The 22842-nt window shown below is 34.5% G+C and overlaps 1 protein-coding gene across 20 annotated transcripts in view; it reads right to left on the bottom strand.

The window, feature by feature from the left end:
• Positions 1-11536: 11536 nt before the first annotated feature.
• The window catches only part of TRDN (triadin), a 239662-nt gene continuing 228356 nt past the window's right edge, over positions 11537-22842 (bottom strand). For 18 of the 20 annotated variants that reach the window (XM_072036042.1, XM_072036055.1, XM_072036056.1 and 15 more), the window contains one exon: positions 14518-17118. In XM_072036042.1, the coding sequence (XP_071892143.1) occupies positions 16976-17118 (143 nt within the window). In that variant the 3' untranslated portion in view covers positions 14518-16975. Of the gene's footprint in view, positions 12022-12608; positions 12755-13982; positions 14075-14517; positions 17119-18180; positions 18219-22842 lie in introns of those variants that run through there. The other 2 variants (XR_011808384.1, XM_072036049.1) reach the window with 2 other exon arrangements.

Here is a 22842-nt window from a genome sequence, read left to right as displayed (position 1 = left end):
CATTAGAAGGATCAAAATTTAAATGAAACTGGGTCAGAAAAGATCCTTATGATTACTTAGTCTTGTATCCCAATACCATGGGGACAAATACAGCATAACATTGTATTCACAAAAAAATGAAACTTTTTTTTTTTTTTTTTTTTTTTTTTTTTTTTCCCTCACAGAATGTCACCTCTGGAAGGGCTGTTTCAATCCTTATTCTACTGGCAATTCAACTTTTAATTTATTTACCTATGTATAATTGCTACCTGTAGTCCTCCTCAATTGTAGGGCCAGTTCTGTTCAACATTTTTATCAGTGACCTGGATGCAGGAGTTGAATGCATCCTTAGCAAGTTTGCTGCTGACACTAAACTGGAAAATGCTGTTGACTCTGTGGAGGGACAAGAGGTCTTGCAGAGGGATCAAAATACATTGGAGAATTGGACAATTTTCAATGGCATGAAATTCAACAAAGGCTCATTTCACTATATATAATGGTTTGAATCAAACTAGTATATTTTACTTAGCTAAAAGATTCCTGCTTGAGTTGCCTGGAATGGGATATCATTTTGAATCCAAAATATTATAAAATATCTAGAGGTTCATGCCTCCTTTGTGACCTCACAGATTTAGGTATAACACTGAGCAAAGCTAATGAAATCTGCTTATGTTTTATGAATATTTTTCCACTGTACATTTTTTCTGATGACACTGTACCACTAGAAAATGTCACACTCCCTGGTTTTATGCTGAAGATGGAGTTCTGGACTAACATCTGAGACTGAAGAGTACAGAATGTAAATGGTTCCTAGAGAAAAATCACTGCTAGGAGTGGAGTGTAAGATTTACAACTTATTTCCCTCAAATTTTGTGCAGAATTTCAGCTCAGAAGAAACAAGAGAGTAACAATGTAATTAGAATGTCAGAAACATTATAAATAGAACAATTTTAAACAATACAGTCTTCTATTGCAAAATCTCTGACAAGGCCAAAGGAAATTGTTTGGAGTTACATGATCTCTCTCTTAGCAAAGTGAAGCAGAATCTGGGCTTAAATTGCAAAACAATTTCTTTATCCTTGTGATTGTGTTATGAAACAAAATCAGATGTAACCACCCATGCATACAAAGATATGCACTAAACAACCTTTCCAGTATCGTCCTTATGTTCTGCATGGAAGTTCTTTGATGTAGGAATAACAATGGAGAAAAGTCTCTGTGTCTCCCTTGGATTCTTGTCATGAGTCTGATAGATTAAATGTTCCAGTAAATAGAAAAATGAAATGCAGTTTTAGTTAAATGTGGTAATGTAGGATTTTACCAGAACCTTTGCCCAAAAGGACCTTAGTAATAAGCACTCCATTTAATTTTCACATAGCAGAACCAGGAATTTGAGGTTCTTGTTTAAAGCGCTGTGTGCATAGGTGAGATGCCCTAGTTTTGCTTAATTATTTAAGTTAACTTTCATCCTTTTTTCTCAGTATATTTAACAATTTTAATTGTTCTGATATATATTTTTTTTCATTCTTAAGAAAAAAACAGGCTTCTGTTCTAGTGATATTCATGTTACAAATAATAAAAATTTCACCACTTGTAGATATTCAATCTGAGTTAACTTTTATATGGAGTAATAAAAGTAATAAGTAACTTGACTAAAGTCAGTGGAATTTTGTTAAACTGAGTAAAAATGTTGTATGTTTCAAAAAATTGGTCCTTGTATTATAAATTAGTTACAGAAACCTTGTTTCTCCAGTTATTTCAGTGGGGTTATGCCACTTCCATGCTAGCAAAACTCCAAGGAGCCAGTCTGCAAGAGTCACACCTAACATTTGTCTTTATTATAATAATAGGTGATAGTACGGACTTCTGAATCTAGTTTTCATGTGTTCCTATATGAAAGAAGACTTGTGTATTTTGGTAAGAATCAAATAGTACTACTTTTAGGTACTGTATATTTCTTGATTTTTAGTATGATAACTGATATCAGAATGATAATGCCTATTTCTTGAGTCCAGATCTGCCTATGCTATAATGTAAAACGTCATTTCAGAATATTTTTCTCAAATAACTTAACAAATCCTCATATGCTTTTAGTTTAACTTTTTCTATTTTGTTGACAGATTCCACGACAGAAGCCAGAAACATTTATTTGAACTGGATTTAATTTCCACCTTGGAATAATTTCAAAATCAAAACTTACAGAAGAAAAAAGGACATAAAGTCCCTTCTCCATGGAAACAATTCAGGTCAGAACTCTGAGCATTAAGGTAAATTAGGAAAGACCATCAGAGTTGTTCCTTCATAAGCCTGGGACACATTTGGCATTAGTATTCTAACCAAGAAGGAACTGTTTTGTTTATCAGTAAACTACACACCATCAGTTTCTCTATAGAGGCAGTATTTTTCACCACTATTGGTTTTGTCTGTTACAGTCTCAGAATGGCAGACTTTTCAAAATCTAATAGTTCATTGAAGAAAAAAACCCACTAGGCTCTCTGCTTTTATTGAGAAAACACACTATACAGGAAATAAAGACTGTTTCATGTCTCAGGATGAGAGCAGCCCTTTCAGAATGATTCATGAAGCTTCTGAAAATTAAGGTGGCCTCAATTAATTTTTTTTTCTTGGTCTGATTTTTTTTTTCCAAGTCAGATCAACAGCTATAGTGATATTGTTAATCTCTGCATGTCTCTACAAACTGCCAGTTTGCCCCTCTCTGCTCTCACTAGGCAGCTGAATTGGGGAATGTGATGTCAAAAATCACCAGTCAGTAGGAATTGTTTTAAGAAATTTTCTGAGGTGAAAGGCTTCTTTAAAAACTATCAGAGTTGGCTTTTTTGTCCTGAGTTAGAGGATTATAATTTATTTGTCATTAATTTATTAAAGAAAGAGAATGTAAAAGTGATATGAATTAATACAATTGGAAAGTGGAAACTTACCAAATGCCCTACGTAAGTGGCAGCACATCAAAGGATAAGACATTTCCATTTCAATAGCACATGGGAAAGTAGAGGTCACCTTCTTTAAAGAATTAGAAATTTAAACCATTCTGATGGGAAACATGTCCCATGTCACAGCTCAAGCCAAGTCAGATCTGAACTTTATCTACTCATGCATTAGTTTTTGACAAATTTCTAATCCAAAGAGAGACATTCACAGAAGACGGACTATGTGAATGCAGATATAACAGGAACAATAATATATTATATCAGCAAAACTTTCCAGTTTGGTGTAGAATCATTACTGATACATAGGTCTAAATTTCTGATAGACAAAGATTAGCAACTTCAAAGTTGTATGTAGAAACAAGCAAAGCCTTGTGAGCACTTTTTAAGAAAGGTTTCTTAAAGAAGCCAATCAGACTTTATGTCTATTCATGTCTGTTTTCTTCATCCAGTTTTGAATTTTTGGGCAAATTTCAAGTTTGGTGGAGAAGATAGTACTTAAATTGACTTTGTTCCAGAAAATGTCATACAAAGTGGTGCGTAGGCAGAGGAGATGTGCCCACATTGGTGCCTTCCTCAGTTGAAATGCAGATGAAAATCAAAAACAGAGGTAAGCTGTACAAGTGATGGTGCAAATCAGTAGGTTTTCAAGAGGTAGAATCCACATCTGACTCTTGCTCTGCAGAAAAAATGAAAAGTGTGCCATATAGTCATAAGTGACCAAGGGAAAGTTGATGGCATCATGGGAGTAGGCTATAACAGGTCTGGCAGGATGTCCTGAGACAGAAAGTCACAGGAGTGTGAAAGGGAGGTACTGTTGTGGAGAGATATGGGAGATTCATTAGTTCGACTGCTGCAGAACAACGCTTGGTTTTATTTCTTTTCTTTATTTGTTCATTCAAATAATTCACTAATAATGTTTATTATCTCAAAGAAATTTCTTCACTCTCTTTGTCCTTAATTTCCCATATATGCAAAGACATTGATTTTCTTCCCTTATCTTGGAAACTCACAGATAACTTTTAAAAATTGATGTTGTTATTAATCTTCTGGGAAACATCCATCCAGGTAAGTCTAATTAAATAAATAGGACAGCGTGCAGAGATGATTTGAGCAAGAATGTGGCATGAAAACTTTATATAGAGAGAACTAATTAAGATAATGTGTTGCTGGACTAGTAAAAATGAAAGTCTGATTACAAAAGTGTTCTGGAAAGAATTGTCCTGGCAACTGTGGAGAGATCTAAAACTTTCAGGTTTGGAAGAAATAATACACAGTTTGACTTGCTTGAGAATACAGAATAGTATGATTACCATTTGAATAAATGAATGAACAAATTGCATGGAGTGTATATCAAACATCAAATGTCAATCAAGTTAGAAAGGCATCTAGGTTCAAAACTGTGCAAATAACCACAATGATGAATCATTAACATTACTTTTTGAAAGGACATTACTTTTTTGAAAGGTTAGGTTTTCCTAGCACTTTTTGGTTGCGATCCTTTACTTCTGTCCTGTAAATCAAAACACAGGTTATACAGGCTAAAAAGAAATCATATGTGTTTCAGACACTTCTTTGCCACAATTGTGTTGATAATTCATTGGGGATGTTTCAGGAACCTAATGGATGTAGCTAAATTAGCTAAGTAGCCTGTGTTGCCTAACTCTCTAATCCATAAGAAGGGTTAAACAATTTCAGAAAGTGATTCAGAGCAATCAGAATCAACTCCTATTTTAACTGGATATGTTAAATATATAAAGTAGTGGATATAGCCCAGTCTGGATATATTTGGTGGGAGGTGATATCTGTATATTTTTCATGCTGGTGCACTAGAAAATATCAAGGGGAAAAAATGATGCATCTCTCTTACCACTTCTTAATATTCCTTAAAATTCCTTATGGAATAAAGGTGGTCATGTTGTATTCAGGTTAAAAAAGAACAAAAGTTTTCCCTTAGCAGAGTAGCATGGGAAGAAACAATGACTCATGACATCATTTCTTCTTGAGATTCTGTTGGACCTTCTCAGCTATATAGCATCGCATGAGCAAAACTTGTTGAAATACATAGGTCTTGTTGAGAGGTAAGAGATGGAGAAGACAGTTAATCTCTTCTACAATGCACGACTCAATACAGAAAAAACAACAAAAACAAACAAGCAAAAAAAATCAACAGACTGATATTTTACTAACTCTAGATGTTACTGTAGGCTAAGGTAAAATATGCTCACGTTCATTAAAAATGTAGGAAGCATAACAGAGCCATTCACTCTGAGCTCTGTCATGACTGGTACATAGCTGAAATGTCTTGCACTTTGGACAACCAAGGAGTAAGTATAGCCTAGCATGGGATTGCTGTCCCCAGCATTGTCCTTGAGGAACTCATCACTGAGGGAGAAGATGTTCAGAGAGAAATATTCTGCATCCAAACAGTGGGAGGCACATTGTCTTTTGTATTGCACCTGACTGGCAGCTATACTTTAAGGACCTGACCTTCCAGCTTCTGAAGAGTGGAAATGTTCCAGCTGAATTCAATGATGTAAATTCAGGTTTTGAAGTTGAGAGGAAAGCCTTTGACAAAGATTCATTCCTGAACAAGCTTTGGCTGTCATGGTTTCATCAGTGTCTCTGCAGAGGAATGAATCACTGATTAGGAAATGAGTGATTTACACCTCTGTAAATTTGAAGCAATTTAATAAGTCAATAAAAAACAAAAACAACACAACAAAACACCACCATCAACAAAACAAATAAAAAAGAACACCTGCATAAACAGTACAAGTAAAAAAGAGAATTGCTTTAGGCATTTGTAATGTCTCCATCAATTTAAACAATTCTTATATTCTGTGTAGTTCTGAGGGAGTGCAAGGAGAGTAGTGGGCTGTTGAGAGGATACTGTAAAAGTATTTTAAAGTTTGAGCTGATTTATGCAGTGCCAGGTTATTCTTGTTCATTTTTCATTCATTAGATATAGATATGTAGATGGTGATGGCTTCTGTGAAACATCACCTCTTCATTTGTTGAGGAAAAAATTCCAGTTAGAAATTTGAGTGGAAACTTATTCTTGTGACATCTAGATGATATGATATCAAAAGAGAAGAGAGAAAAATAAGAGAAAACTTACCTTAATGTACCAAATCTAATGTGAATGCTTTTCTTTTTGGCAACTAAAAATTGTCTGAAATGCAGAAAATGCTGCATTGTACCTTTTCCATAGATCAAGTTTATGGTCATATACTGAAATATGCCCATTTTTAGCTTTAGTACTAGGCACATAACATCATAGATGAATCTCATACAGTTTCAACCACATGAAAACTAGAGAGATCAGCTCTTAGCTAATTAAAAATACTACAAATGAAGAAAGATGTGTCCCTCCTACAGCTGATTCATATCAGCTCTCAGATATTTATTGCAGAATAGGTGAACTGTCATCAGGGCTTACCAGTCTCCCTTCATTGATCGCAGACTTAACATTGACTGAACTACTGCCTTAGACTGGACACCTGACAAACCAGAGATAAGGTTAAGTAAGATAAATCACATCCAAACAAAGTGTCCTCTGAATGATACAGTTTTGTATTCGCTCTGAACTTTAGCTGTTGTTTTGTATAGCAGCTCATCTTCACTATGACCTACTGGGAAAGAAGAAATATAGCCTCAGAACTTAAGAAGGCTTACAGCATTTTTATAGATTTATTCTCCTAATGTCTAGAGTAAAAGAAATCTGTAATACATTTTTTTGTTATTTTTGTTTTGTTTTGTTTGTTTGCTTGGTTTTCATTCTTATATGGCTCTAGAAATTAGAATAGGTGGAGGTACAAAAGTTATTCCATTTGCAGGAATCTTAAATAAAAGGACTTCACTTCTAGGTGCTGCTGCTACTCAACATTGCTGAATGTTGTTTCACTGAGATTCATGAAAGTTTTACTATCAAAGTGAGATCTGGATTATCAAAAGTTTAATGTAGCCTCAATTTTCAAAGAGATTTGAAAATATGTCATAGTAGTGAATATACAACAGTTTTGACAAAAACACCTCAAATATGGTTTGAAAGCTAGTTAACTTCAAAGGAACATGTACTTTCCTGGCATTTCAGAATTAATTGATATACAAAGAAAAATATTTAGGATATGCATTAACATGGAACCATAGCACACAGGGAATGGACATTGCCTCAAGGCCAGATCAATGATAGTGGTGTTTCTCCTGACAGGTGTTTATCTAACATTTCTTTTAAAATTCTAAAAATTTTCTGGAGTCTACCACTTTTGCAATGATTAATTATCTTTGCAACCACAAAATGCTTCCTAATGCTAAATCAAAACTCTTAAATATTTTTATTTTTTTTTCCAATGGTTGGACTGTGGGAAGAGAACCTAATTCAATCTTTAATTCTGCAGTGAGAGGAGTATGTATATTTTCTTCTTTTTAGCCTCACACATTGGTATATTAGTCAGCAACCAGAATTACATTTGTCACATTATTATAAAATATAGACCAGAAGAGACAGTGGCTACTTCTCAGGAAAAAAAAAAAAAAAAAAAAAAGTATGAATATTTGTTTTATCAAGAGAATATCTAGTATTGTTACATATGAAGTTATGCATTTGTGCAACACAAAGTCAAAAGTGTTAATCCCAGGGCTGTGGTTTGCAAGAAAATTTAATGGTAAAAAAGATGATGAGCAGTTTTCTATTCTGTCATGAGTGATTGATAGGAGCAGGCAATGGAACGAAAGTTTCATACAATTTTACAACAAGCTACGGCAGGAGCTGTGGGAATAGAAAAAGTTTTACTGGTGTGATATCAGGCTGCACACATCTCTTCCTATAGCTTAGAAAGAAGCTGCTTCATTGTCTCATGGGATATTAACAATCTTTATTTTTCTTTAACAATGAAAGAACAGAAGCGTTATCTAATATTTGTTGCTGTGGAAAAAAAGATCATTTTAAACATCTGAAGATGCCTTTGGACATATTAAAGGAGCAGAAAAGCACAAAATTAATTAACTTTGGTTTGAACAGTCGGTTTTCTACCAGGCACAGTGATGAGATCTGGGGCCTTCTGTTTTCCTTTCTTGTACCTAAGAGAGTATAATAGAAATTATTTCCCATTGAAATTAGACAAGGGGATAGAACTCATTACACTATTTGTGCAATCCCATGTCTTTTTTAGTTTTTAAATTAGACAATCTTAGCAGTGACTGCTTTGCTTTTGTCAAGTTTCAGGTTAAGACAAGTATTAACACAGTGATATATAGTGGACTCATGATAGTTAAAGACAAGATGCCTTTTTACACGAATTATAATTATCATATTATGAGCCCTGAATCAATATATAGCAAATGATGGTTATTAATAAAGACAAAGAATAGAGGACCCAGCCTAGAAGAGCTTTTGAGCACAATGCCTGGGTGCCCTGTTTGTCACAAGCTGTGGGTAGCTACCCTGAGCCTGACAAAGTCATGCAGCGAATGACTCCCAGTATCCACATATATGATGAGCTCTGCCTTTATAATTATTTTAAATCCTTATCTTGTGGATGATGAATTACTTGCCTGTGAGCAGTTCAGTCCCCCGGAAGAGTCAAGATTTCCAGCACATCACAGAAGCAAGTCTTCCCTGTCCAGTAGTTATCTAGCACTTGATCATAATTTTTCCAAAAAGCACTGGGAAAAAAATATCACACTGCAGAGAGGCAATTTTTGCTTCCCCAGAGGAATTAACAGTCAAAGTGATTGGTGATGATGTTTGTCCATCAACAGAGGATGGTGGAGACAGCTTGATGTGTTTGGCTGCTTGCCAGAGATAGGGAAGAGAGAATGATAATTTTTCCAGAGGGTCAGCAGCTTCAGTTGTATAGCTGTAGGTTAATGATGGCTAGCCCAATTGATTTGATCAGGGACTGATAGCCATCAAAGCTATTAAAAAAAAATATATAACAAAATGAGACACAACCTGTTTGTGTTCTTTTAAGGGAAAAAAACTGAATACCCTTTTCATAAAACTGAACAGGAACATGGTACATCCAAAGATATCTCCTAAAAAAACTTGCAAAATTGAATGGTACTGTCCCAAGGATGAACAGAAAGTGCTCAAGGTTACCAAAACTTAATTTTGTAGCAGTGTTTTGGAGTCATTTCTTGGGTGATTTCTTGAGTTCCATAACATCCAAGGAGCCTAGGGCCTGATGTCCCTCCAGTCTTGTCTTTGCTCTCATCTACTTTCACTGTCCTCTTGCCTTCCATTGCTTCTTATGGTGGTGTATGCCTTCCCTCCTTTCTTCTGGAGGAAGGAGAGCTCCCATTTGTTCGTTTGCAATCGTTTGTGCCTTCAAGCTCTCACTTTCATGTATGTGATATTACACCTCAAAGTTTATTCCCAGATCTCTTTCTCACACGTCTAAAATTGGCTTCATAAACAGACATTAATTTGGATACTTTGGAAGGCTTTCATCTAAAAAAGTCTGTTTAAAAACTTTAAAGTATTTCAGCTATTTTAATAGCTGGAGGTGCATATCTAATATCAACTTAGCTGTTGTCCTAGGTAAAAATCACATTGCACCAAAATTAAAGCTTTATAGCTTTCCCACTATTTCCTCTGCTAAAGAACTTCACTAAAGGGATTTATGCAGATCTGTGCCACTTGCAGATGTTCCTGGTAGGCAAAGTGTGATTTTTGTGGTTACATCTAAAAATAAATGGGCATAGCTTCATTGATATCCATGGCAAAACACTGATGTAAAATAAAATACTAAAATAATGTACTAAAATAATTTTAGTTTTGGAGAAAAGGGGAGTCTGGGGAGTACTGGAGACTGAGACCTCCTATAAATGCAGGCAACATGGAAGAAAGACAGCACTTAATCTACAAATTTCTCTTCAATTTGTCCAATACGTTGAGCTTTAAACTGTAGTGTTTCATTCCAGCTTGATTTATTGGACTTGATATAAAAACAGTATTAAATATAAGGGATTTTTTTGGCTTTACATTCCAAGAATTTACATACGTGTGCTAAGGGAAAGCACTTAGTGTTCTGCATGTGCATGCCCACAGGAATACATGTGCTTTGCTGCATCCACACACACACACACACATAGACATTTCTTCTCATCAGTCTTTGGGTGTTATTTTCACAATGGCTATGAAAGTTATGTCCTCAGATTGTTCTTTTCAAGTGATGAGTATTTGAGCTATCAACAGGTAAGATGCCATCCCCAGTGCATGAAACAATCATTTCTGACATCTCAGAAGACAACATCTATGTTACATAATTCTGGACTTAAGTATCCATTGCTATTATTTACAAACAACCTTGAAATTTTATGGAAAAACTGGATAAGTCTATTCCAGTCTATTACTCAGTGATCTTACTAAAAGTATCAAAGAGCCTCCCAATTTAATTTTAATTTTTTTATTTTTTTTTTTATTTTTACAGTTAAAAGTTTTGGTTAAGATCAGTATATAAAAAAATAAAAGAAGAAAAAAAAATGAACAGAAGTGGCTGATTTAAAATCAAATACAAAAGTTGATTACAGTGATAGTTCTGTAAGCCTAAAACACTCAGCTCCATTCTAAAACTAGGCTTTTGCATCTTAGCCAATGATTTAATTTTAGAGAATGAATTTAGAGAATGAATGTTAGATAACGGCTTTAACACTCCAAAAAATATGCATGTACCTAAGTAGAAGTAGAGAATGGTACATTCCTGGAAGCAAAAGACTTGCAATAGTTGCACAGTATATAAATTCTTGTAGCATTCTCAATATAAAGGATGAAAGATATCAAGGTTTGAGTAACACTTCCACTTAACAACTGCTCTATTGTTAAAATTTCTTTTCACAGAATTTATGATGTCAACTAAATTGCAGAAACCCTTTTCGGTGGAGTGTGCCAGTCACTACTGTCCATGATACATCTGTTTACAAACTAATATATTTATAAAACACCCCTGTGACCAAAGTGAATAGGACTCTCATACTTCATCTGACAATATTTCTGCTTTTGGTTACACTGATTTATAAATCATGCTGATTCTAACCCAATGAAACTATATGACATCAACAGTGCTGCTATAAACTGAAAATGTCTAGACAATTTTTTTTCCTTAAATCATTAGGTTGCAGGCAAATTATAAGCATGCTGTTGATTTTATTTTCTGGAAGCTGAAACACCCAGATGTTTCATTTTCATTGTCATTTAGCATTTAATAACCTTATTGTCATTGGTAATTATCTTACAAGTACATTTTCTGCTTTAGGTTTGAAAATGTGAAAGTGTTTTGGTACATCAGGTTTCTCTTTTATTTTTTAGGGAAGTTTCCAAAATGAGTAGCTAAAGGACCAGTCAGTTAAAAAAGTGCATTCAGGGTTGGATCCAAATATCCTTAAAGTCTGTAGAATTCTAGTAATATCAATAACCTTATTGACTTATGCCCAGAGATGATGCATAAATTGGCAAGGCACTCATGGGAAAATGCACTTGACAAGTAACTAAAAAGGAAACTTTATCTGATTTAAAATAGTTATATAGGATCCTATTTAAAGCAAACAAACAAACAAACAAACAAAAAACCGTATTTTTTTATTAGCTTTTATCTTAATTTCTACTTTTTTATTTTTTTTTTTTAAATATATTTCTCTGTGAATTTGGAAAGGTTGGTGGTATTTGACTGACCACTCCAGCTTCCTTGTTCTAGTTTATTAATGATCTGTCAGAGAACATGTCATTTTAACTGAAATGTCAGTGGCAGGTATGCAAGGATTATATATCTAGGTTTTCACTCACATATGCATGCACATTACAGCAGAACATTGTATTGACTTCCACATTCTAAAAAAACTCTGAGCAGTAGTGATTTACGCAGGTTTTCGCAAACCGGACTTACACCCACTCACATCAAGGTCAAGGAGAGAACAAAGATAATCAGTTTTGAGAAAGGGTGGCCATATCACTTTGACAGGAAGATACGGTACTTAGGCATATGGAACATTCTCATCAAGTTGTCTTCATGTTGCCTTTTTATTCACTGAGATGCCATAGCTAAGCTGTAATTTAACAGCATGGTACCCAAGGCTCCCTCTTTGCATTGTTCAACTTCTGAAAGAAAGAAAAGCATGGAAAGTGGGTTACACAATAAATGTGCATTTATATCTTTGTCATTCAGCTGGAAAGTGTGTTGGAATTTTAATGTCAGCAGCTTTATGTTTCCATTTCCTTAACAGGGCCAAAAAAGAGAAGACCTTCATTTCGCAGTTCCCCTCAGTTCATAAAGAAGTTGTTTAAGTGTTTCTTTAGATGTGGTAGATGGGAGAACAATTATATTTGTGAGCAAAATTAAGCACAAAAATGAGGAATGTTAAAATTACAAAAGCAAATATTACAGCTTTTGATCAGGCAAAATAAAATTGTGTTCTACAAATTTTACTGATTTCTGTCATAAAAAGAGACAAGACAATAAAGAAAATTTCTAACTAATATAGTCCCTGAGACATGAGTACTGCAGAACAGATTATTGTTGTGTGAATTTTTGTGTTACAAAGGAGCACACACAAAACCCATAAATCAAGAAAATAAGCTCAAATGGTCATGTTCATTAACCGCTTAAATAAAAGGATAAGACTTCTGCTTTGAGAGGTACACTCTATTGAGTGAGGTATTACCCATAGGTGAACATGATTCCTTACCTGTTCTGCAATTTGGGAATTTTTGGAGAATTTCACTCAGGATAAATAGACGACATGAAAGCTGGATATCTATTGACATTTACATGTGTAAAAATCAAATGTTCTTCATATTTTTAATTGCCTTTGTGTTTCTTCTTTCTGGAAAACTATAAAGCAACAGAAATATCACTGTCTTCAGCAGATTGTTCTTCTTCTTTATTCTATTTTTTTTTTTTTTTTAAATGTATATTCATAGGTAGTTCCTTCCTGAGAACCCTTGTATTTCCTCTTTTTTTTTTTTTGTTAGTTATCAACTGTACCATACCATTGTCCTCCCAATAGAGTTCACATTATCACAGAATCACAGAATTTCTAGGTTGGAAGAGACCTCAAGATCATCGAGTCCAACCTCTGACCTAACGCTAACAGTCCCCACTAAACCATATCCCTAAGCTTGCTAAACCATATCCCTAAGCTAAGCTATCCTTATCCTTATTATTATTTTTTTTTAACCTCCAAAATCTCAAGTCCTTGGTAAGAAGTGCTAGAAGTGGTATGTAACTATGAACAGTCAGTGGCTGACTCTATCTTAAGTCGAAAGCTGCTTAAACAACCAGTGCTCTCCCTAAGGGAGTAAGTCTTTTTCTTGTTTCTCATTGTACTGAGTGGATTATATAGTGTCATGCTGGAGTGGAAAGAAAGCATTAGGTAAGATAGGAAAGGGAAGATACTCAGGTACTATTCTGAGTGTTTATACCCTGGCAGATAAAGACATTCCCCTGAAACTGGGCTTGCTACACTTCTGTTCTGTTGGATTAAAGCAAAGTTATATCTCTTTCTATATATATATTTCAGCAGGGAACTTTGCATCCAAACTAGGCTACACAAGTAGTAAATGACAGTGCAAAAAAAAAAAAGCTAGCAGTGTATTTCTAGGGTTTGGGATCAACAGGAAAAAACTTTGCAGTGTTTTACAAATGTACACTTATGTATGTTCTATCTTATGTTCTATCTTATGTTCTAAGTGGAGATCCTGAATGTGGGACAAATAGCAATTTGTTGCCATTCTGCAACAATTAGTAGGAGCAGGTGGTGTATAGATCTGTGTAATAACTAGCTGTGGTGGGCCACCCTTGTCTAACAGCCAATCTCATACTTTCACTATCAACCTCAGAAGGATGGGTGAAGAAAACTGGAAATATACTGCTCCTGTTTGCTTCAGCAGAATTTTTGCATCTCAGAGAAAAGTGCACATTTTTGACAAGTGGAGATTAGAACTGGGAGAGGAGTTTGGTCTCATAAAACATTGATCTACCTATACAACTCTCCTGCTGCACAATAAACCTCCCATTTGTGAAGAATCGCCAAACTCCATGGAGCACAGGGCCCTCATACCTGAATACAAAGCTCCACAACTGCAGCCATGCTCTCTTAGGCCATAATCTGGTTTGTGTATCAGCTCACATATTTTAGACAAGCTATATTTCCTGTAGGGTGTGAAAAAAAATCTCTTAATTTTTGCTCTCACAGTTTCTTGTTAGTCAAAATCACCTTGAACACAGATTAGTTATAAGAGAATGCAGTTTTGGTTTCATTGGTTTTATAGTAATATTTGAAGTAAACACCTTGACGGACTTATGTGATTTTGGTACACGTGAAGCTCTGTCTTGAATGACTGCAACTAAATTGCCTTTTGTCTGTCAGAGTATAATCCCCAAACAAAGTATGTAGGAAGTCTATCCAATTATTGCAAAAAGCCCATTAGGAATGAATAAAATGCAGAATGATTCATTTTCCAGAGTAACTGTAACTACTGCTATCATCATATTCAGAAGATTTGTAAAAACTTAGTAGGGATAAACAACTTACATATGTAAACCCTTACCATCCATATTTGGATTAACAGAAAAACATCCTACAGTCACTGAAACATGGTTTATATTCTTTATTTTCCAAAATGGATAACAATCACCATATGATTTTGCAATACTCCAGCCTAATTTGAGTAAAGCCATGCAATTCAAGTAATTCTTTTTGAGGTCACATGTGAACTTAAAGAGTAAAATACTTGCCACCTCAAGAGCAGAACTGTTTTACCTGTTTTTTGATGCAGTTAGATTGAGATTAGGAAACAAAAATAATTGTGTAACTTTTACTACTTATTCAATAATGTTCAATTTATACTTCCAAAGCATTCAGATACATAACTGAAACATTACAGGAATGATATATGGAACATATTCTTGTCATCTCTCCACTCAAATGAGAAAGAAGGATTAAGGCTAACTATAATGCACAGAAATTATTTAGGTAAAAGAAGTTGAAAAGAATAACATCTTATAGTATATTTTTTTTTTCTTGATTTTTGAAATTGGATAAAGTCCTGAATTTAATTAACTGATTTTCACAAAGTTATAATCTCATTTTAAGACAGCTTTCACAGTAAAAACCTAAGGCAATAACATCCTTAATAATATATAAAAAGTCACAAATTAGGAAGGAAAAAAAGCCACTAATACAAAAAAGCCTGAAAGAAAAGTAAAGATTGACATTTTATCATAAAGTATTTTCTGCTGGCAGCTCTATATCCCTGTACTTGTCTCCAGAACAGATTTCACAGGTGACACTGGAGGCATTCACCATGAACACTTTTAGTTACAATATGTTCCAACGTAGGGAAATCTACTTCCAGGGCAAGATCTGTTCCTACCTTTTTCCAGAAGCTACTTGTTGTAAATACAGATTTTGCAGCAAAGGATCTGTGCATTATGAGACTGCATCTCAGTTCACATAAGGCCATGATTGGTAATCAGAGAGTACCAGCCTGACCCAGCAGTGTAAGAGCACAGCTTTCTGAATTGCATTAGCCTGTCAAGGACTCAATTGTTTGAAACACATGTGAGTCAATTATTTGATTAAGATAAGAATGGGTCAGCAAGGAGAGAGGATGTGGAAAGGCATTGATGTTTACTGGAACTATGCTAAAACAGCAATATATAGTTACTATTGTGATCAGAATCTACAAGCAACCAGGTTGTACAAAGGGTATTGTGCTGTTTCACCTGGTAACTATGAGACTAAAATCACCACTGTACCTTTCACAGACCAAATGCAAAATTATAGCAAAGGAATACAAACTAATAACAGCTCTCAAAAATGCATGACTATTTACAGTACCAGACAATTGAGATGCTAATTTTCAGTTATGTGTCATCACATCTTTAATGTCATCCCATCTCCTTCTTAAGGTAACTAATCCGTTATTTCTACAGAAATTAACAAATGTTGAAGAATGTCAGTTCTACTTCCAGTTCTCATCCTTCTAATAGCTCAGAAACCCTTTCTAGATGGAGGGGTTTCATCTAGTAAAATCAGCTACCCAATACACTTCGGCTTTTATTTATTGTTATTTTCTCTCACTTACTGGAGTTTGTATCAAATTGGCACGTTTGTTTATTGGAAATTTGGATCGGTTTAGTTTTATGAGTGACACCTGACATCATAGTTTTTCATATGACATGATAAGAGCAAATAGTTGGCTGGTATATTTTACATTCTAATGGTCTGCTGCAAATCAAAATCAATCTGATTTACCTGCAGGAAAAAAAAATAAAAATAATGTAGAGTTACTAAAATTGATTATTGTTGTTTCACGGGACCTTTGTAAAATGATGTTTTTCCTCATCTTTGCCGTATTGTTTCACTTTCTTTGCTCAGTTTGGCTTTAGAAAGTGACCTGCTTGTACTTCACCAGCAGACACGGCAAATACACCATGCTTTTAACTGCTTCAGGATAAATAGAAATATTCATCGTTAACATGACTTGATGAGTCAACTTACTGGTAGTATATTGGGCTGCTGAGAGCATGTGTGGGCTTCAGACTACACTGGTCAATGAGACATAAAAATAGCACCAATTGCAGAGCACATTTTCGTGACTTAGTGAGGCTTTTTGCTGTCAGCAATTTGACTGAACATTAAGAATAAGTGATTTAGGATTGCAGGTAGCTTGCAATCTTGCTGATATAAGAGCTACATTCAACCTCTCACTCCTTAGATAAGATTAAATGGAAAACAGACTCCCTTTAATGCTGAGCAGGTAAAGAAAAACAAGAGCAAAGGAGGCAGGAAATCACACACACATTTGCTCACACACAATCAGGCCAATTCATTGCTAGCATTGCAGGCTTTTGATGAGAAACATGGCACCTTTACGTTTCTACCTTTTTCTACACAGCCCATTACTGTTTCTTTTGCCTCTGCCCCATGGAAACGTTTCCAGGTGCATATGTCCCAGTGGATCACATTCATGCAATGACAAGTACCACCCTAAGTACTGTGGACCTCAGCAGAAAAGATAAAGTGCAAACGTGAGTGATCCAGTCTCTCTACTGTCCTGGTTTTCTTGTCTTTCTCTTGGAAGTCTTTGAGTGAGTCTTTTCTTCTTTGTCTGAAGGGAGATTAGTGGGAAACTGTAGTCCAAATCCATTAGGTCCATTTATGAAAACACATTGAAAGTAGCGGACAGGAGCTAAGAAGAGAACAAAGAAGAGATGTTTAATATTTATGGTTTCCAGACTAGGACCATGAGTCACTCTTGTGTTCTTCCAGAGAACAACAGTGTAATTTCATTCCCATTAGTTGAGTTTATAACAGCAAAAATCTGTAGTGTCTCACAAGGCAGATTCCACGTCAACAAGATTTTAGCTAAAAGGCTCAATGTGACATCTTTGTAGCACAAGATTAGAAGCTATTGACAATTTAGCACTTAAATCCATTATTCCACTCCACAGATATAGGCTTACTTTTCCCAGAATATTTGCATTCTGGGATAGCTGAATGTAAACACCTGAAAGCCACACATATATCTTCTGATTTTGTATTTCACAACCTCTTTCAGATACACTGAGGTGCTCCAGTAGTACCCACATATAATAGTGATAATGACATATTTTACTAGGGTTCAAATGAATAACCTTTTATTCTGAAAGGGGGGATCATAAGTGTCACTGCCTATTTCCTAGTCGTTCACAATCAAGGAGATTTTTCTCCCATTCTCCCAACCTAATTTGTTACAGAAGCTGAGTTTTGCACTCTGAGATTAATGGTGACAAGATTTTTAAAGGTAACTATTAGTCTAGTACGTGTTTGAGAAAATGATTGGAGGTATGCTAGCATCTGAAAAAATAGTTGTAACGCAGTTGATTTTCTGATGCCTATTTCTTTCCTCTGTTGTTCATTCTTGGTGTGGATCTTGGTGTGGATCAGCTATATCCTCTACCTTTGGTTACTTTATGGTATCACTGGGGCAATAGCAGGAAGTTTCTGGCATACAGAATAGTTAAAACAAAAGGGCTTATTCCATCCTTGAACTAAGGTATTTTTCCTAAATAAAACTACTTAAAAACAATATATTGCCACAAAAAAGATATGATTAAAACAAATCTTTTCCTACTAAAGTGCTCTGCCAGAGATTTCTCAATAAGGTTCATTAAGAAAAAAGAAAAAGCTAGACTAAAATTGACTACCAGGGGGTGCCAATTTGATAAAGAGAAATACCTTATAGGAAGAAAGTTGCCAACTTAAAACTCACCTTTCTCTTTTTTAAATGGAAATTATTTCTGCATATTCCTTTAATGGATATAAAAATAAAAATATATAAGTCAATAACTAGTTCACTTTTTTTTGTGAAGAAGGCAAGTTGGGCATCATGCACTTGCTAGCCCCATTAAATGCCAATAAATACTTTATTTAAGGACAGTAGAAATAATTTTAAAAATACCTGTATTTTGCATGCAGTCAGAATGCAAAAAGTTAGCTCTCTTTCCTTCATATATTCACAAAGTCCTGATACATATTAGGTCTCTGACAAGGAGCATTTTAAACATGGTTATATATCTCATAATTATAACATGCCTGGTGCCACAACATATTCTAAAGGTGTTATCTGATCATCATTCAAATTTGCCAGTAGTATTGGCTGCTGCAACCATTTCACTTGGAAACCCAGCTTACAGTTGACTGTTAAAAGGTACTACATTCATGGAGGGAAAGGGCAAAGTTTCAGATTTTTGCGACTTGGTCTACAGCCACAGACTAACTAGGCCATAATATTAAATTTGAAAAATAGGAATAGAAACATACTTTTTCTTTTCTTTTTCTTTTTTTTTTTCTTTTTTTTTTTTTAGAAAAAAAAAATAAACTTATGTGTAATTATAAATTATGTGTAATGTGTAATTCTAAAGATCACCTTTGATTGTGTTATTTCTGAGATACTTGTAGTATTTGTAAAATGAGCCATTTTGTTTGGTTAAATATACTCATGTTCACAGAGAGAGTGGTTGCACACTGGAACAGGCTCCCCAGGGAAGTGGTCACTGCACCGAGCCTGTCTGAATTTAAGAAGAGATTGGACTGTGCGCTTAGTCACATGGTCTGAACTTTTGGGTAGACCTGTGCGGTGTCAAGAGTTGGACTTGATGATCCTTAAGGGTCCCTTCCAACTCAGGATATTCTATGATTCTATGATTCTATGTTGAGTGCAACATTTTGAGGTCACATTCGAATGTTTATACATGTATGAATGTTTATATATACTTTTACTTATCACATCTTCAGGAAATATTAGGAAAATATATGCTAAAGGAAAAACTCAAGAGAGATAGGGACAGTAGTTATGCCTTTTATTCTTAGCCTGATACTTCCTTTTGTAAAACTATAATTTCATTTACTTAATTTGTTGTCATATATAAATACCTGTGATGAAATTTTCAGTGTTGAAATTAGTTTCAGACTTTTTTTTTTTTTTTTTTGTAGAAAACCCATAAGAACAATTTAGATATCTGAAGGGGGAAAAAAAAAAAGCTAGGAAAAAAACAAGGTTGTTTTATTTTCTTTGTAATAAAAATATTTAAGTATCAGTATCATATGATATTACAGGGGAAAAGTTGATGGCAGAATCATATGATATTACAATTACAGGGGAAAAGGTGACGGCAGAAGACATCTAACTTTTGTGTCAAAATTGACATGACTGAATTGGAAAGCAAAAACTTGCCAACCAAAAACTTGGCCTGACTGTCATGGTCAGAGACTAACACTACTCTAGCAAAGTACCTGGGCCAAATCATTCCTGGGGCGACTGGAAGCCAAAATATGTATAATGTGACCAAAGAGCTTGAGGAGAAAAAAATAGACTTAGCTGGATCAAGATATTCTGGACAAAGAGATGGAAAGCAATAGGGGAAACTTGTGACAAGAAGGGAGGGATGAGCTGGAGATTGTGATAGATGGAAAACAAGACAAAACAAAACAACAAAAACAGTAAGAGTTTGTGGACAAAATGAGACTGGGGAAGCCTGAAGAGTGGAAATAAAACTGCATAAGCACTGTAAATTGAACAAGTGGACTAGAAAAGGCAGACTCGTATAAGATTTTTTTTTTTTAGGATAAGGAGGAAGAAAAAAATCACACTTTTTTCCAGGAGAAAAGAAAGTAAAGAGTAGGAGGCTTTTAAAACCTATGAATACCAACTACAGTATGCTTCCTTCCAAAACCAGTCTTTTAGACAGTAGCTGTGCTGTCAGATAACAGTCAAAACCACTGAAAATATACTTTGTCCCTCTTCAATAACTGCACATTTTAAGGATGGCAATGTTTTAACGTTATTTTATTTTTTGGATTTTTTTTTTCCTTTAATGCAAATGACAGGAGCCCTTTGGATCTGCATAGGCTGTGATACTGGCTTCAACTCTAAGACAGAGTTCTCCTCTTCACTATGGAATGAGTGAAGCAGTGAGAGTAATTAACCTGCAGGAGGTTTCTCTTAGTTTATAAGGAATAGGCAAGGGTACACCCAATGACAAATTTAGCTGTAACAACTTTTCACTGGAGAAAGTTTTTTTTTTTTTTTTGACTGTTTCATTTTGAGGAGGTATATGTCAAAATAAGAATTTTCTTTTTATTTTTCATCAGTACTAAAAAGACCATGGAAGAGGATTTAAATATCCAAATATCCAAAAGAAACATTATAAATAACAAGTGATACCTGAAACAAAAATTTCAAAACTCTAACTTATGACTTTAAAAATATTTAAAATAAACTTTTCTATTTCAATGTTGTTTTTAAGTTTTGTTTTAAATCTACAGGTATTCCTGAAAATTATTGTTTTAATTTTTAGCTGAAATGTCATTGGAATTCATCTGAAATGTATGCTTTTTTTTTTTTTTTTTAATCGAGTTAGACAAACTAAGTCATGATGCTTTATGGATTTATGGATTTATCCAAAGACAATATTTATACATGAGTACATGAGTAAACGAAGTAGATTAATTTGCTAAAAGTGCTATCTATTTTGCTAAATCATATACTATGTAAGATTTAGGAGATACTGTTATGGGAGTGCATGATTTGGTAAACAAGAAGCTATTCTTCTGAATGCAGGTATTGAAAGAAACATTTTCAGTTTTTGGATGCTAAAAAACTGTTAAGAAAGTCTGTTTTCCAAACTGACTTTATTAGATTGTTTATTAATTCTCCCAGTACAAAAGAACTCATTCATAAAAGCAAATTTCATCAGCATGCTTTCAGTATCTTTTAAGTTTTACCTAATAAAGCAACAAGTGTTGAAGAAGACATACTATAAGTGTTTTTTTTTTTTTTTTTTTAAGTTTTCTGGTAAAGTTTTTTTTTTTTTTTAAGCTGATGAAGTTCATACTTTCTGCAAATTGAAACTTTCTGTGGCATATTAGCATATGTGGCAATTTAGCATATTGTTAAGCATGTAAAACGAAGTCAGTTGACTGCATAGTAATCTATACAGGAGGAAATGGTTTCAGAATGATGTCTTTTGCTACATGCTTTTCCACTATTTCTATTTAATGTTTTCCTTTTTAGGCTGCTTTAACATGCCAACCTGAGCTGTAAAACATGCAGATAAAAACTTCATTCAAACAAATCACCTTTAAAAAATATATTTGGAACAGTGTATCAAAATCTGTGACATTGTTATGATACAAACCATAGCCAGGAGAACAAATTGAATTTTGGCATACAAATAAGACTACAAATGAATCCCATTCTGCTTTTGTAATTCTCACATTCAATGTGAATGCAAAATGTGTCTGTTAAGCTGAAAAGGGTTCTCATTTCTCATATCTTCAGGGCAAATATTACCTAAAAAAGATGAAGAGTAGGAGCAAAACATGTGGTTTTAACACTAGAACTCTTTTCTCAGTTTAGTACGGGAAAAAAAAAAAGTCTTATATATGGCCTTATGTTTTTGTTTAGGATGTAATTTATGAGAATTCATATAATTACTGAAATTTCCCTTATGAGCATTACTGAGGAAATAAACAAACAAAAAGTAAATGCTTTCTGGAAAAGTCTAGAAATGTTTCTTTGACAAATTATAGCTAATTCTGTCATATAAAGACACCTGATACCTACAAATAATTTGTTTTTGGAAGGCTGGAGAAGGGAGGAGAGTGTATTTTGCTTCTTTGCTTTTAATTTAGTGTAAAGAAAAGACTTTTTTTTTCCCCCCATGAAAAGAGAGAGACCTTTTAAAATGATTCTTGTCTAGTTGGAAGTCAGTTGGAAATGAGAACAGCCAAGATGAGTTCTAGAAAACATAGAAACAAGCAAACAAAGAAAAAAGGTATACAGGGTTTGTGTGAAGCTGTCCAGGGCTGGTCAAGAGAAAATGTAAAGTACTTCATGTAGATATTCAATAAATTATACAAATATTCCATGGAACTTATGCGTGTTCTTACTTTCTAAGTGTATATACCTCACACTGAAAGATGGTTTCAAGAAATGTGAGGAATACTGCATGAGCACTGTCCTGGTGCTTTCAGTTCTTCAGCAGAAAGGGGAAAATGAGCTGGGTGTCATGGTTGAGGCCTTTCCTAATTCAAGAGATGCTCCAGTCCTTTTATCCTTGAATCCTAAGCAGTCTATTTTGTGATGATTTAGCTGAAATAGTTTTTTATGGAAACTGATGAACATAAGGGCACTCCATCCTTAGATATATGATGGACCTTAAAAGTCAAGGTGCTATGTACAATCTAGTGCAGTCCAGCTGGGAACATATTTAAACTACAAGGATGTCCAGGGAGATTATAATAACTTTGATGAAAGCTTCTCCTGAGCTAGCATTAGGACATAGTTCTAATTCAGTATCATGTTAAAGAAAACCACTTAGGCATAGCTTTATATTCACAAAACTAACAAAGTGCTCATTCAAGCAGTGAA

This window comes from Anas platyrhynchos, chromosome 3, assembly GCF_047663525.1.
Source record: "Anas platyrhynchos isolate ZD024472 breed Pekin duck chromosome 3, IASCAAS_PekinDuck_T2T, whole genome shotgun sequence".
NCBI lineage: Eukaryota > Metazoa > Chordata > Aves > Anseriformes > Anatidae > Anas > Anas platyrhynchos.
The sequence above is the reverse complement of the archived record's forward strand: the minus strand, read 5'-3'. Positions and strand labels throughout refer to the sequence as shown.